The 11,814-nt window shown below is 46.5% G+C and overlaps 2 protein-coding genes and 1 long non-coding RNA gene across 3 annotated transcripts; 2 read left to right on the forward strand and 1 right to left on the reverse strand.

Moving 5' to 3' along the window:
• The first annotated feature begins 64 nt into the window (after positions 1-64).
• On the forward strand, positions 65-7,724 carry LOC107275170. The gene is made up of 3 exons (XM_025080046.1): positions 65-1,627; positions 4,488-4,741; positions 7,360-7,724. The coding sequence occupies exons 1-3, from the start codon at positions 1,203-1,205 to the stop codon at positions 7,416-7,418; spliced, it is 738 nt and encodes a 245-aa protein (XP_024935814.1). The 5' UTR covers positions 65-1,202; the 3' UTR covers positions 7,419-7,724.
• On the reverse strand, positions 2,505-6,578 carry LOC112493660. The gene is made up of 4 exons (XR_003058218.1): positions 6,326-6,578; positions 5,863-6,198; positions 3,430-3,929; positions 2,505-3,262 (listed from the first exon to the last, which is right to left on the reverse strand). It is a non-coding gene; the product is annotated as an uncharacterized LOC112493660 (long non-coding RNA).
• A 291-nt stretch (positions 7,725-8,015) lies between the features above and the next one.
• On the forward strand, positions 8,016-9,460 carry LOC112493638 (protein Wnt-10a-like). Its single transcript, XM_025079802.1, has 3 exons — positions 8,016-8,108; positions 8,859-9,297; positions 9,393-9,460. Exons 1-3 carry the CDS (start codon positions 8,016-8,018, stop codon positions 9,458-9,460), a joined length of 600 nt encoding a protein of 199 aa, XP_024935570.1.
• The last annotated feature ends 2,354 nt before the right edge of the window (positions 9,461-11,814 follow it).

Here is an 11,814-nt window from a genome sequence, read left to right on the forward strand (position 1 = left end):
CGTGGATCACGATCTTGGCGTCTCTTCGCTACTTTTGCTACTTCTACTGCTGCTGTCGACGCCGACGCCGACGCCGCCGCCTCCACCACCACCACCACCGCCACGACTACCATCACCACCAGAGGCTTTCATCACTCACGGGAAGTTTGTCCTTTGCGTCGACTGTTTGCCAACGACGACGACAACGACTAGGAGTACCAAGTACGGGGGACCCGAAGGAGGAGTCCAGACGAGTTTTATTTTATTTGAGCTTGACACTTCGCCGCGAGCACATACACCGGAAGTCGCGGACCTCCTCTACGAGCTCACACCCTTCCTGTTCGACCGACTGCTTATCTGCCTGTTCGCCTGCCTTATTACCTGCTTACCTGTCTCTTTGATCTACCGGCGGTCGCCATCGTTTTCTCGCGAATCAGATCACTTTTTCTTCGCGATCCTTCGGGATGGGGAGGATCGAGCAAGATCAGTGGCACGTAGTCAGTCCGCGACGCTTTCATCGCGTTGATAACATGGCCAAGGGTTGACATCGACTAGGGTGGTAATTGTTCAACTCTGTTTCACTTGCTACAAGGGATGCTGTGTAGAGATCGATCGTATCGCGTGTGAATTTAACAAGGGACTTGAATTTGGTCCAGCAGTTAAAGATACGTGTCGTTAAAGTGAGAATTTCCAGGGAAAGTGAAGATCGTCCCCGGAAGGAGGAAAACCGGAAAGAAGAAGAACAGATGTACCGACACACTGGAGGAGACACTCGAGAGAGGCTGAGCTTCGAGTGAAGTGAGAGATCAACGCGAAGGATCTTCGCTCCTGAGATATGAGGAAGCTGGAGGCCAAAGACAAGCACTCGGTCAGAAGAAGCGCCGAGGATTCGTGAAACTTAAAGATCCAAGTCTGGAAGAAGAAAAGTGACGTTGTAAGGAAAAATACATTTTTTAATAATAACAGAGGAATATGAATGCATCCGATCGACAGCCCGTCAAAGTACGCGACAGTGGTAAGGATAGATAAAGAGCGACGGATAGAGAGAGGGAGGGAGAGAGAGAGAGAGAGAGAGAGAGAGAGAGAGAGAAGAGTAAAACGTGAGTTACACATAGGTGCTCCGTAGGTGCTGGAAGAGGAAGTGGTGCGAAACGGTTAGTGAAAGACTCGCGACGTAGTGATCAGAGAAAGTGCCCGGCGGGGGTCTTTCGGGAGCCCTTTGGATGCACCCAGATTGCATCGGGTTCTCGAAGTTGACGGTCGTCAAAGCGGTGCCGGTGCCGGGGGCGAGTCCTCGACGCGTGCCACGCGCTGATCAGAGGCACCGCTCGCGAGCCGCCAGCCAGGGGTTGCCGGGGCTGCAGGGGTTGCAGGACCAGCAAGGGTCGTTCCGTTTGGGTACCAGGGGTCCCGGAGCTTCCACGAGGGCTCAAGCAGCCAACAGTCTCACCCAAGAGGTTCCCTGCGTTCTAAAGTGGACAAACTGTGCAAAGGAGCTACGTGCCCAGGAGGAGAGACGTCGAGGCGATGACAGGATGCCTCCGTCCCGACGCTGCGTCCATAAAGGACCACCTCGCACGAGGAAGCACGCCGGAAGTCTCTGTCGACTTGGACTGATCGCCCTTGGACTTGTTCTCTTCGATCATCGGTAAGTTCCCTTATACTCGACGTACATCAGATTTCCCCTTTCGAATAATCCTGCGGCATCCTGACGGTAGATCCTTTCGGATAATCTTGAGGATTCCACGAAAAGGAAGCGAGGACGGGTCCATTCTCTCGAGCGACTCGAATCCAAGTCCTTCCGATCGTGACTAATTTCTTGCTGAACTTTTTCAAAATTTACGATCTCTCTGACAATCAGCGCATTCATTATATTCACTGTGCATTCTGTATATTCAGTAGCTGCTTGCGAGGAGAATCCGTGAATAGGACTCTGACTTCCCAGGAGCACAATGGGCTACCCGACCTCCAATAGTGTCCGAGAGTCCTTGTTCTCCTTCTATTCCTCTTCTATTTCCTCTTCCTCCTCTGCGTCCTCCCTTTCATCAGCCTACTAGAATTGAACACTTCAGAAATCAACATCCACCCCACTCTCCTTCAGAGCATCCCTTTGATTCCTGACTCGTTGCGGACAAGTACAGTGGATGATCATCGAAAGCGGGCACGTTTACAATACGCATTGAATCGCTGTGCCACTTACGTAATAGTCAATAAATCAATTCGCACCGCGACGCTCAGCGTCGAAATCTGATTTACAGATGATTAAATCAACGTAACTCGTGTGATTGGATATTGACAAAATTTGTTACATCGAACTTCATTGTATTCATAATTCCAAAGATTTCACGATAAGCGATAAATAATCGGCGCGGTACCGATCCTTTGAGAATGGACATGGATCGATTGGGCACTTAAGTCGAGTAGTGAACTTTAATATAAAACAGCCACGTTAAATATTTGTCCAAGAGAGTGTCCTGTTACTTGTACCAAGTATTCGCCATTAAAAGCGAAATTCCATCCCCTACTCCTCATTTAATTCGCACTGCCAGGATCGCAACCGAATAAACCACTCACCGCGGCCATCTTGGATTCTTTGGATCCAAGTAACACAGGAAGTAAGATGCCGCACGCGAGAATGGCTCATTTCGAGTCACGTTTACGCGTAGCTCGTTATCTAATAGAATTATAGGCATCGTTATCTTCTGCACTTTACTGCAATTAGCCATTAGGGCCGAAGGTATTTAAAAATTGCAAAACAATACAAATATTGTTACAAGACGTTAGCGCTACGTTACCGCGTGACTAAAGTAAATAAGAGTAAATAAATAACAGTAAAACATCCAAGGGAATCACTGTAGGGAGCTAAGGGTGCCTGAGGAAGCTGAAGAAGCACTCCAGGTTGCCGATGGCTACTCCACGTTGTCCAGCAATTTGTTGCCCGAGTTACAATCATTAATCTGCTTTCGGTAGATCATCAATAGCGCGAAAGATAGCCGGGGACGGTGTACCGGTAATGGGAGCCCTCAATAACCCCAACGACCTGAAGGCGAGCTCCTACGTTCCCACACTCCGCCATGGGTCTCCATCGTCGCCAGCACCAGCACCAGCACCAGCACCTTGTCCTCTTCCTCCTCATTCTCCAAGTTGACCATTGAATTTTTTATTTACACCGGGTCCGACATGGCTTTTATTTCAAAGATATTCATTATCATTAGTAATTCGTAGCACAGATATCCCAAAGATTGGAGCTGGATCCACTTCAGCGGGCATTGATACCAAAAATCTAAAAAAAAAAAAAAAAAAAAAAAAAAAAAAAAAAAAAAAAAAAAAAAAAAAAAAAAAAAAAAAAAAAAATAAATGGATCTCGGCACAGAAATTTGTCTTGAGATTAATTCTAAAATTCTTGACATAGAATCATGTACTTGACAGGGTGATAATAAATCTACTCACGGACTCCGTAAATTTCAATTACACCACGTGACCCTATCGATCGAATGATCGATCACACCTGGATCATCGATGATAGTTCGATCGGCACGATCGATTGGGTCTCTATGGACTCCGGCATCGGGAAACCTTAGGAGCAGCGATCGTTTTTCATGTTAGAATCGATTAGGGGATCTTCGTGGTATCTAAGCCGCGTTCACATGAAAACAGATGCGACTGACGGTGGCAGCAGGTTCTTTTAATTTCAGGCTCTTCCGTTCATGGCGCTTATGAGCGCGTCTGCTTTACGTTTGATGAGTTTTATGAGACGAAGGTCAAAGTGCAAATGTTCAAAGAGCCAATAAGATCCGATAACGCTTAAGCGGACGTTCTTAAGTGTTTAGCATCTTGGAGCCTGAAGACGTGTATCTTAAGTGATTGCTGCTACTGGCCACTCCTAATAGTTATAAGTGCCGCCGAGGATCCTGCTTTTTCTCTGATCTACAGCAGACAGTCACGCCATCCTGAAATTAGATTCATATTAAAAATTCAGAATTATTAGTATATCGATAAAAGTAATGTCAAACATTTTGTCCTAGTAAAGATAGAGATTAATACGAAATAAATTGAAGTAGCGTAGGCGTCAGGAGGATGCATGAGAAAGACCCAAAAAAAAAGGGGGGGAAAAATGTGGGCCTTAGGATCTTCCTGGAATCGTACCGATTTCGATAGCGAGAGTACCAGGTGACGAGTCTCAAGTCTAAGGGGTCTGATCCGACCAAGGGGAGCACGTCGTCGGTTTAATCGAAGACGGATCCAGGAGCAGCAAGGGGCTAGTGCCCGTGTTCACGATGAGGAATCCGATAACGGGAGGTTTTGGGAGGAGATCATGGCATACCATCCACGGGAGGAATGTCCCCAGCCGAATTCCCGAACCCTAAAATCACTCAAACCGATCGAGGTAGCGCGCGTGGGAAAATTAGCTCCTCGACCTCCGAGACACTGACCACTTTTCTGCAATTCCTAAAAATATGCTAAATCAAGAATCTCTGTGTGACTATTATTATTATCGTGAATTCCAGTGCGATGTGTCTGAAGAGCAACTCCGTGGACGACTGGGTGAACGGTAATGCTGTCGTGTGCAACGGAATCCCAGGATTGACCAAGGAGCAACGGGAACTCTGTCACAGGAATCCGGATGTGACAGTGGCAGCCATGAAGGGACTTCAAATGGCAGTGAAGGAGTGTCAACACCAATTTACATGGCACAGATGGAATTGCTCTTCGTTGACAGCGAGCAGTAGGAATCAGCAGAGTAGCGTTTTGCTCCAAAGAGGTTAGGACTACATTTTTTTTTTTAATTATCAAAGGGGTAACCTGAAGGGGAAGGTGGGTTGCCGTCCTTCTTCTTGAAGTGTCTAGTAAAAATTAAGCTGGACCGAGTCCAGAGACTCGGTGGACGTCGGGGATGATGATCTTGAGGATCTAGAGGTTCATGAGGATACGAAGGAGACACCAAGAGACGTTAAGAGAATCTCCTTAAATCAAAGGTACTCTGGGGACCCAAAACCTGACCCAATTCCATAACAAGACGCGCACGGCTACTCTGCGGTGTGACATATAAATTCGTCTCGTACGTGCGTCGAAAGAGGAAACATATATCGTGGAGGATGAATGTGGCAAAGGGGCGGGCAGCGGACCCTGAAAACCAGGCGCACCTGACCTGAAAACTAAGGCGTCACGAGACGCGAGAAACGAGAGACGAGAAAGAAGGACTCTACCGGCTTGTTATCTCTCGAGGAATCATTTCCCCCGCGATTCCTTAACGGAAGGTGTCGATGACAGCTTCCCATTCTGGGACAGAGACCGGTCCACACCTTCTTCCGTCCGCAGCTTCTTTTTCTCGATTCCACCGATTTACAGATTCGCAGATCCAGGAACAATCGTTACTCGTTTGAGCCATGTTTTCTCTGTCCATTAGAATTTTCCTGTTCCTTGCGTATTATAGTTTTCATGGCACGCATGAATTTAGTCCTTTGTCCGAAGAAAGTAGAACTGACCCACGCCTCCGTTACCGACTCTCTCGTTTATACGTTCATTTCTTGCCTGAGAAATTCACCGTGACAAATTCACCAAAGTTCATCCTCGAATGGTCCACCTAGTCGAGAGACGCGTCGTAAAGTTCCTCTGAATTTCATAACTCAACTGTGGCCGTCATGGCCGCCGTGGTAAACGACTTAATATATTATGAAAATACGAGGAACACACGTTCCGAGGCCACACACGTGGACCAACCACTGGCGAATGTCAAATGAGACTTGATGTTTAGTGCTTAACATTGGATTCCGCTCCATGTTAAATCATTATTGATATTCCATAGAACCAATTAATACATAAAATAATTGTACAGAATGTCACAGCCAACTAGTCAATATATTCAAGATTAGTTTCATTTACCTGGAGACGCTCTTTATTCGATTTGTCCAGACGTCCAAAGGACAAACTGACAAACGTGAACCTCGTGCCGTCCACAACTACCGATCCTTTCACGATCGGTTCTGCGAGAGAAGCCAAAGAGACAGAAGACATTCCCCTTGGTCTTCTTCCTCCAACCCTAACCTCGACTCTGGCTTGAGCTCCACGTCCTCATCCTCGTACTTGTGTTACGGGCAAGGTGGTAGAGACGCGGGAGACGGAGGATGAGGAAAAGAGGCTGAGAGACGTACAACTCCCGGGAGAGGATTTATTACGAGTCCCCTCGTCCTGCTCCTGTCCAGCAGTCCCAGTAGCTATCTGCATTATAAAACAGTTGCTGCCAATAGCCGTATATAGAGAAACTCCCAACCCTCCCACCAGATGTCCTTATAAAGGCGAACTCTGTAGGCCTCTCGACCAACTCAACACTAACATTACCACTTACCACTAGTTACCATCAGCGTCATCGTTGTCCCTTCTTTCTTCTTTACTCCTTTTCTTATTTCATCATCATCCCTACACGCCGTCACCCATGCACTATTATTTAGTTCGAGTCCCATTCTTCGATTTTATCTCGTTATCTGTTGCCTGTCAAAAAAAAAAAGAGCTATTCGCTACAGCCGAGCGTATTATTATCAGCAGGGTAGATGGCGTGACTTGCCATAGTTGGTAGAGAGGATAGGTAAAAAAGCAAAAAGTTCGAGTCAAAAAAGATGGCCAGAGGGATGAAAAAACAGGCACCGAATGGTAGTTTGCGAAAGTAATGGGTCAGGATGCCGGGTAACGGCTCGCGATTCCAACCGAGGAGCATCAAGTGTCGATGGCGAATGCCACAAATCCTTTGGAAGCGCGGTGCGCAGCGCATCGAAGCGCATTGAAGCGCGTTATAACGCGTAGCAGCACGTCTGAGCGTCTTACGGCGGCGAAGCGCAGCCTCATGAATACTGCAATTCCGAGGAGATCGGATTGGCCGAAGAGGAGAAACGCATTGGCCATCGATATATTGCGCTGCTGCTGCCGAAGCGCTCATCCCTATAAAGAAGGCGCGCGTTCTGTATTCCAACTCGAAGCCAGTCATGTGTCGTATCGTTTGTAAGTTGACAGCCACCACTGCAGTTTGATGCTCAGCTGTCCGTCAATCCGACTCCGGACTCTCCGAACTCTCCCGAGATCCACGTCGGGCCCGAAGAAAAACTGTATTTGACGTCGCATTATTTACAAAGTCCTGCCAGCCAACTCCGCAGTCCTCACTCTTACGCCACGATCAAGTGTTTCCAAATTCTATACCCACGCAGAGCGTACATCGTAGCCAGGTCTGTTTTTACTTTTAGGTTACACACGTTAAAAAACATCAAGTAGATACTCACCGTAGTTGACAAGTTATCCTTCGTAAACACGTACAATCCCACAGACGCCACGTCGTCCTGTTTGTATCGGATGCACAAAATATTTTCACTTTTCATTTGATTTGACACGTAGAATGTATTTTCGGGGAAAAGTCCACCTGTCAGAGGCTACGCGAGGCGAGAGAGAGGTAATACACGGACACGCGGAGTTTCGAGGTTAGGACAGTCGTGAAGCGTTTGGCAGTGCGCCTGCGGAAACCCCACGGCGAGATCGCTTATACATGCAGACAGTGGATGCCCGCTGGCCGCCGCTGCTGATGGCCGCGCTTTGTTTTGACGGACGGTTGAATAATCTCCCTCTGAACTCTGTCTGATGGCTGTCTGTTCTCTGCTTGGCTACCGAACTCCTTCTACGGAAGCCAACCCTGCCTGACTGCCTGACTTCCCGCTGACTCTTCGCGATATCGCTTCCCATGTATATTCCTGGCGTCTCGATGCCGTCACCACGATTTAGGTGCAATTTGCTATACGGGACTGACGCATCGACAATTCTCATCATTCGAATCACAATTAAATGCATTTTTATTCTTATTCCCAGGGTACAGGGAGACAGCATTCGCTTATGCAATTTCGGCTGCCGGTGTGGCTCACAGTGTGGCACGAGCCTGCAGTATGGGGAGACTCTTATCCTGTGGATGTGACCCTTCCAGCTACAGGGGTAGACCACCAGCCAAGGCGCGGGGTACACAATGGAAATGGGGGGGCTGCTCTCATAACCTCGAATATGGCATGGAGTTCTCGAAACAGTTCCTAGACTCGAGAGAAAAGGCTGGAGATATACAGTCGACTGTCAATCTGCATAACAATCATGCAGGTCGATTGGTGAGTTTCAATCAGATTAATTAATAGATGAAAGAGATTATCTAGAGGATGATCAAGATAACAAAATATGAACTTTGACATTAACGAAGATTGAGCTTATCCAGTGTCAATAATTGAACTTTCAATAGTTATCTTTTTCTTCCTTGTTCATTATCCATCTCCTCCTTGATTTCCTCTTCTTGCTTTCAAACGCTTAACTTTTTAGCGGTTGTTTCAGCTCTGTTATGTAGGAGGAATAGAAGGGCTGAGAAAGTCAACTGAAGGGGGAGAGAAGAGGAAGTGAGTCCTCTCAATCTTTCCAATCCTCTCGGTCCTCTCAGTCTTCCCCATTCTCCAGAGTCTTCGTGCATCTCGGTCCACGCCAGCTCTCGCCTCGGCTCTGGAGGTTATTAAGATGAAGCCCCAGGCCGGACCACCCAGCCGTAGACTCATTAACTGTTTTGTACGCGACACCTCTTTGTCTAAAAGAACCTCCGTCTTCGCCCCTCACCTTATTCCATTGACTCACATACCTGTTTGTACAACGCGTTAGATTCACCATTTTTTCCCGGCACGTTTTTTACCCACCGAATCCGTCGAGTGCTCGTGTGCACTCGATTAGACGCGGCCAGGATACCTTTATCCGTCGAACCCCTCTGTGTCCATGAAACTTCCACGTCTCCATCATTGGCGAAAATCAAGTCATTTACGAGTCACTCCTGAACACGAGGATTGATATAATACTAATATATAAAATTTCTCTAATTTCAGGCTGTCGCGACAAACATGCAGGTGCGCTGCAAATGTCACGGAATGTCAGGATCCTGCGAATTGAAGACCTGCTGGAAAGTAGCGCCTGACTTTCGAATAGTCGGAAAGACGCTCAAGGATCGTTTCCGGGGTGCGATTTTGGTGGCTCAGAGCAACCTGGGGAACGTGACGCCGTTGACGAGAGTACGTGGTTCGCGTCGGCGTCGACCTGATCGGCAGAAAAAGAGAAAACATCGCGGTGGTGGTGGTGGTGGTAACAGTGGTAGTGGAGTAATTTCCGGAACTGAAAGACGAGGTCGCAAACGGAAACCATGTGATCTAGCAAAACAGCTGTTCTACTACCAAAAATCTCCAAATTTCTGCGAACGCGATCTAACTATCGACATTCCTGGTACCGCTGGTCGCAGGTGCAACAGGACAAGTTCTGGCGGAGACGGATGTGCGTCGCTCTGCTGCGGACGAGGCTACAATGTTGTACGACAAAGACGGACCGAACGCTGTCATTGCAAATTTCATTGGTGCTGTTTTGTGCAGTGTCAAAATTGCACTGTCGAGGAGTGGATTACGGTTTGCAAGTGAAACAGACTTTAACTCGTATCTGATATCTGAAAACTCGCGGGTGTGACTGATCTTTAATTGGATACAAGACAAAGAGACATTGCTGAACACTTGATAGTTCACAGTGTCCATCGTTCGTTGGATTGTCGTTCAGCCATTTCGGAATTACGTCGTGACGTAATTATTTGGGTATTTATACCGCTGTAAAAAAAATTCAATATGGCGACTCTGACCAATCATGGTTTTTTATTTGACTTTTTTTTGGAGAAATTAGGGATTGATTCGCTTTCAATAAATTGCACAAGGATTAGAGATATAAAAGGGGAAATGCTCTTACTCCTATTACATAATCGTGAAAGTTGGGCGAATCACCTAAATCCAATTGTAAATTAATGATTCGCTTGTAAACGAATCCAATAACGTATAGCTATTATATGTATAGTCTTGTGCAGGAGTAAAAGTCAGATCGAGGGGACTCTTTTACAATTGAACGTCTTGATAAGATGGCACCTCGAAAACACATTTTATTCGTGGACTCAACTATACATACAAGTAATATATAAGAATGACCTAGTAATAAGCTTCTAATTTATTTGTAACGAAACTATTTAATTGATACCTATTTAATTTAACCCACAAACTGTAACGCCTCTATTGCAGTATTATTAGCCCTTATGCAAAACGGCATGACTGTATACTAAAAACGTACAATAAAAGAGTTCCTTTGAAATCCAGGTCTGTGAAGTTACCATCGCTTTACCGAACAATTCGTCAGAATGGTTTTTGTCGGAAAAAAAAGCAAAGTAAAATTAAAATGAACAAGAAAAAGGAGCATCTCGCAGTTAAGGGTTGAAGGGGGCGAAGAACAAGCAAGGCACTTGTCAAAACCACAAAAAAATCTCGCAAGGTGGCAGCACTGAAGAAAGGAGAGGCAAGATTGAAGAGAAAAAACGAAACAGAACCAAATTCAAAATTTGATAGGCAATGTGAAATTGTCATGCCTAACTGTCCCGGTGGAAAATTAATAAAAAAATTGTTTCGCCATTTTCAAAACAAATATTAAAATTATCCAGAGAATGCGAGGCGACGAATTAGCCAGGAAGATAAAAAGCGCGCAAGACTAGTAGTGGCAAAATGCCAAACCGATATAACCCGTATTAGTAGGAAGCCACGCGAGTAGTCGTCCATGTTTATTCATCAAGTGCAACTTTATCTGCCGGAGGTTCCTTTGATTTCCGCCGCATATAATCGAAGTGTGACCGGTACAAGGTTTATCGTTGGATCGGCGATTTGTCTTGCGCTTCCTACCTATAGAGGGCTAACAGAGAGTCGCTCGCCCTTCCGAGCCTTATTGATTTTGTATGAGCCAATAAATAGCGAAGAAAATTCCGCGTTTGACGTAGCAAGTGCCGCGCGATCTGGTTAGTTTCGTTCCAGCGTTCCAGCGTTCCTACGTTTTGTCCCGTTGGAACGAGTTGCGACTATCGATTTCGTGAAATCGATATCGACTGAGGTAGTAAACAGGTATCCCCCCTCCCGTCCCTCGAGCCTCCCTTCATTTTCTTTCCCACCATCGTTACTGTTCCTTGAAGCCGTGGGCGGAAACCGCACGCGCCCCCACGTACCACCATAGGATCACGCAGCATCCGGAGGACGTTTCCAGGAGCAAGAAGAACGTCTAGCCGCCATTGTCGCCAACTGCACCAACTTCCATCGCATCCATCTCATCCAGAGATTGCGGCACCTTTGAGTATCCTATGGAGTGACAATAAAACGCGTTAAATTATCGCGAGCCGTTGCTGATCTTTTTCCCAGATTTATCTCGTGAGATTAGAAAAGAACAACTTCTTATCGCTAGATTCTTTTGTCATCGACACTACTGCCAGACCCCTGTGTTCCATCGTCATCGGATTGCCCGATCGATCGAATATAAAATGGACTTTTTCGTTCGTCAAAGTCTACCTACCTACTACCTCTATCGTTTTCATGCCAGCAACGGAAACAGTCCAAGTGGAAAAAATGGAGTTTCCAATGCAGGAATAATCGCTAATGTACTTAACCTCGGTTCATTCGAGGGACAAAATTCAATCGCAGTCAGGAAGCATCGCCGAGTGGAATCTTATTAGCTCGACTGATCCTCGAATAGAGGTAACAATATGAAGACCAATAGAGGTTTCAAGTATTTAGACTAAAAGACACGATGTTCAGATAGCATATAGCGGAGACTTAAAAAATTACCCGAGAATTCCAATATGACGGGAGAAAGGGCTGGAATGCCAAGAAGTGCCTAGGAAGCAATGGGAGTGGGTGGGTACAGGATGAAGGAGAGGGCGCTGGGAACTCAGAGGGAAATCAATGAGCTAACAGGCTTGCGAGTTAGCAGTTAGTTAATTAAGTC

Source organism: Cephus cinctus, unplaced genomic scaffold (assembly GCF_000341935.2).
Source record: "Cephus cinctus unplaced genomic scaffold, Ccin1 Ccin1_scaffold0123, whole genome shotgun sequence".
Taxonomy (NCBI): domain Eukaryota; kingdom Metazoa; phylum Arthropoda; class Insecta; order Hymenoptera; family Cephidae; genus Cephus; species Cephus cinctus.

Excerpts from the sequence above, each read along its gene's own strand:
- LOC107275170 (XM_025080046.1), top strand. The coding sequence starts at position 1,203 with ATGCACCCAGATTGCATCGGGTTCTCGAAGTTGACGGTCGTCAAAGCG. Across the intron at positions 1,628-4,487 it reads CTTGTTCTCTTCGATCATCG|TGCGATGTGTCTGAAGAGCA; the intron begins GTAAGTTCCCTT and ends CGTGAATTCCAG. Across the intron at positions 4,742-7,359 it reads TAGCGTTTTGCTCCAAAGAG|AATGTATTTTCGGGGAAAAG; the intron begins GTTAGGACTACA and ends TTTGACACGTAG.
- LOC112493638 (XM_025079802.1), top strand. The coding sequence starts at position 8,016 with ATGGAGTTCTCGAAACAGTTCCTAGACTCGAGAGAAAAGGCTGGAGAT. Across the intron at positions 8,109-8,858 it reads ACAATCATGCAGGTCGATTG|GCTGTCGCGACAAACATGCA; the intron begins GTGAGTTTCAAT and ends CTCTAATTTCAG. Across the intron at positions 9,298-9,392 it reads AAGTTCTGGCGGAGACGGAT|TGTCAAAATTGCACTGTCGA; the intron begins GTGCGTCGCTCT and ends TGTTTTGTGCAG.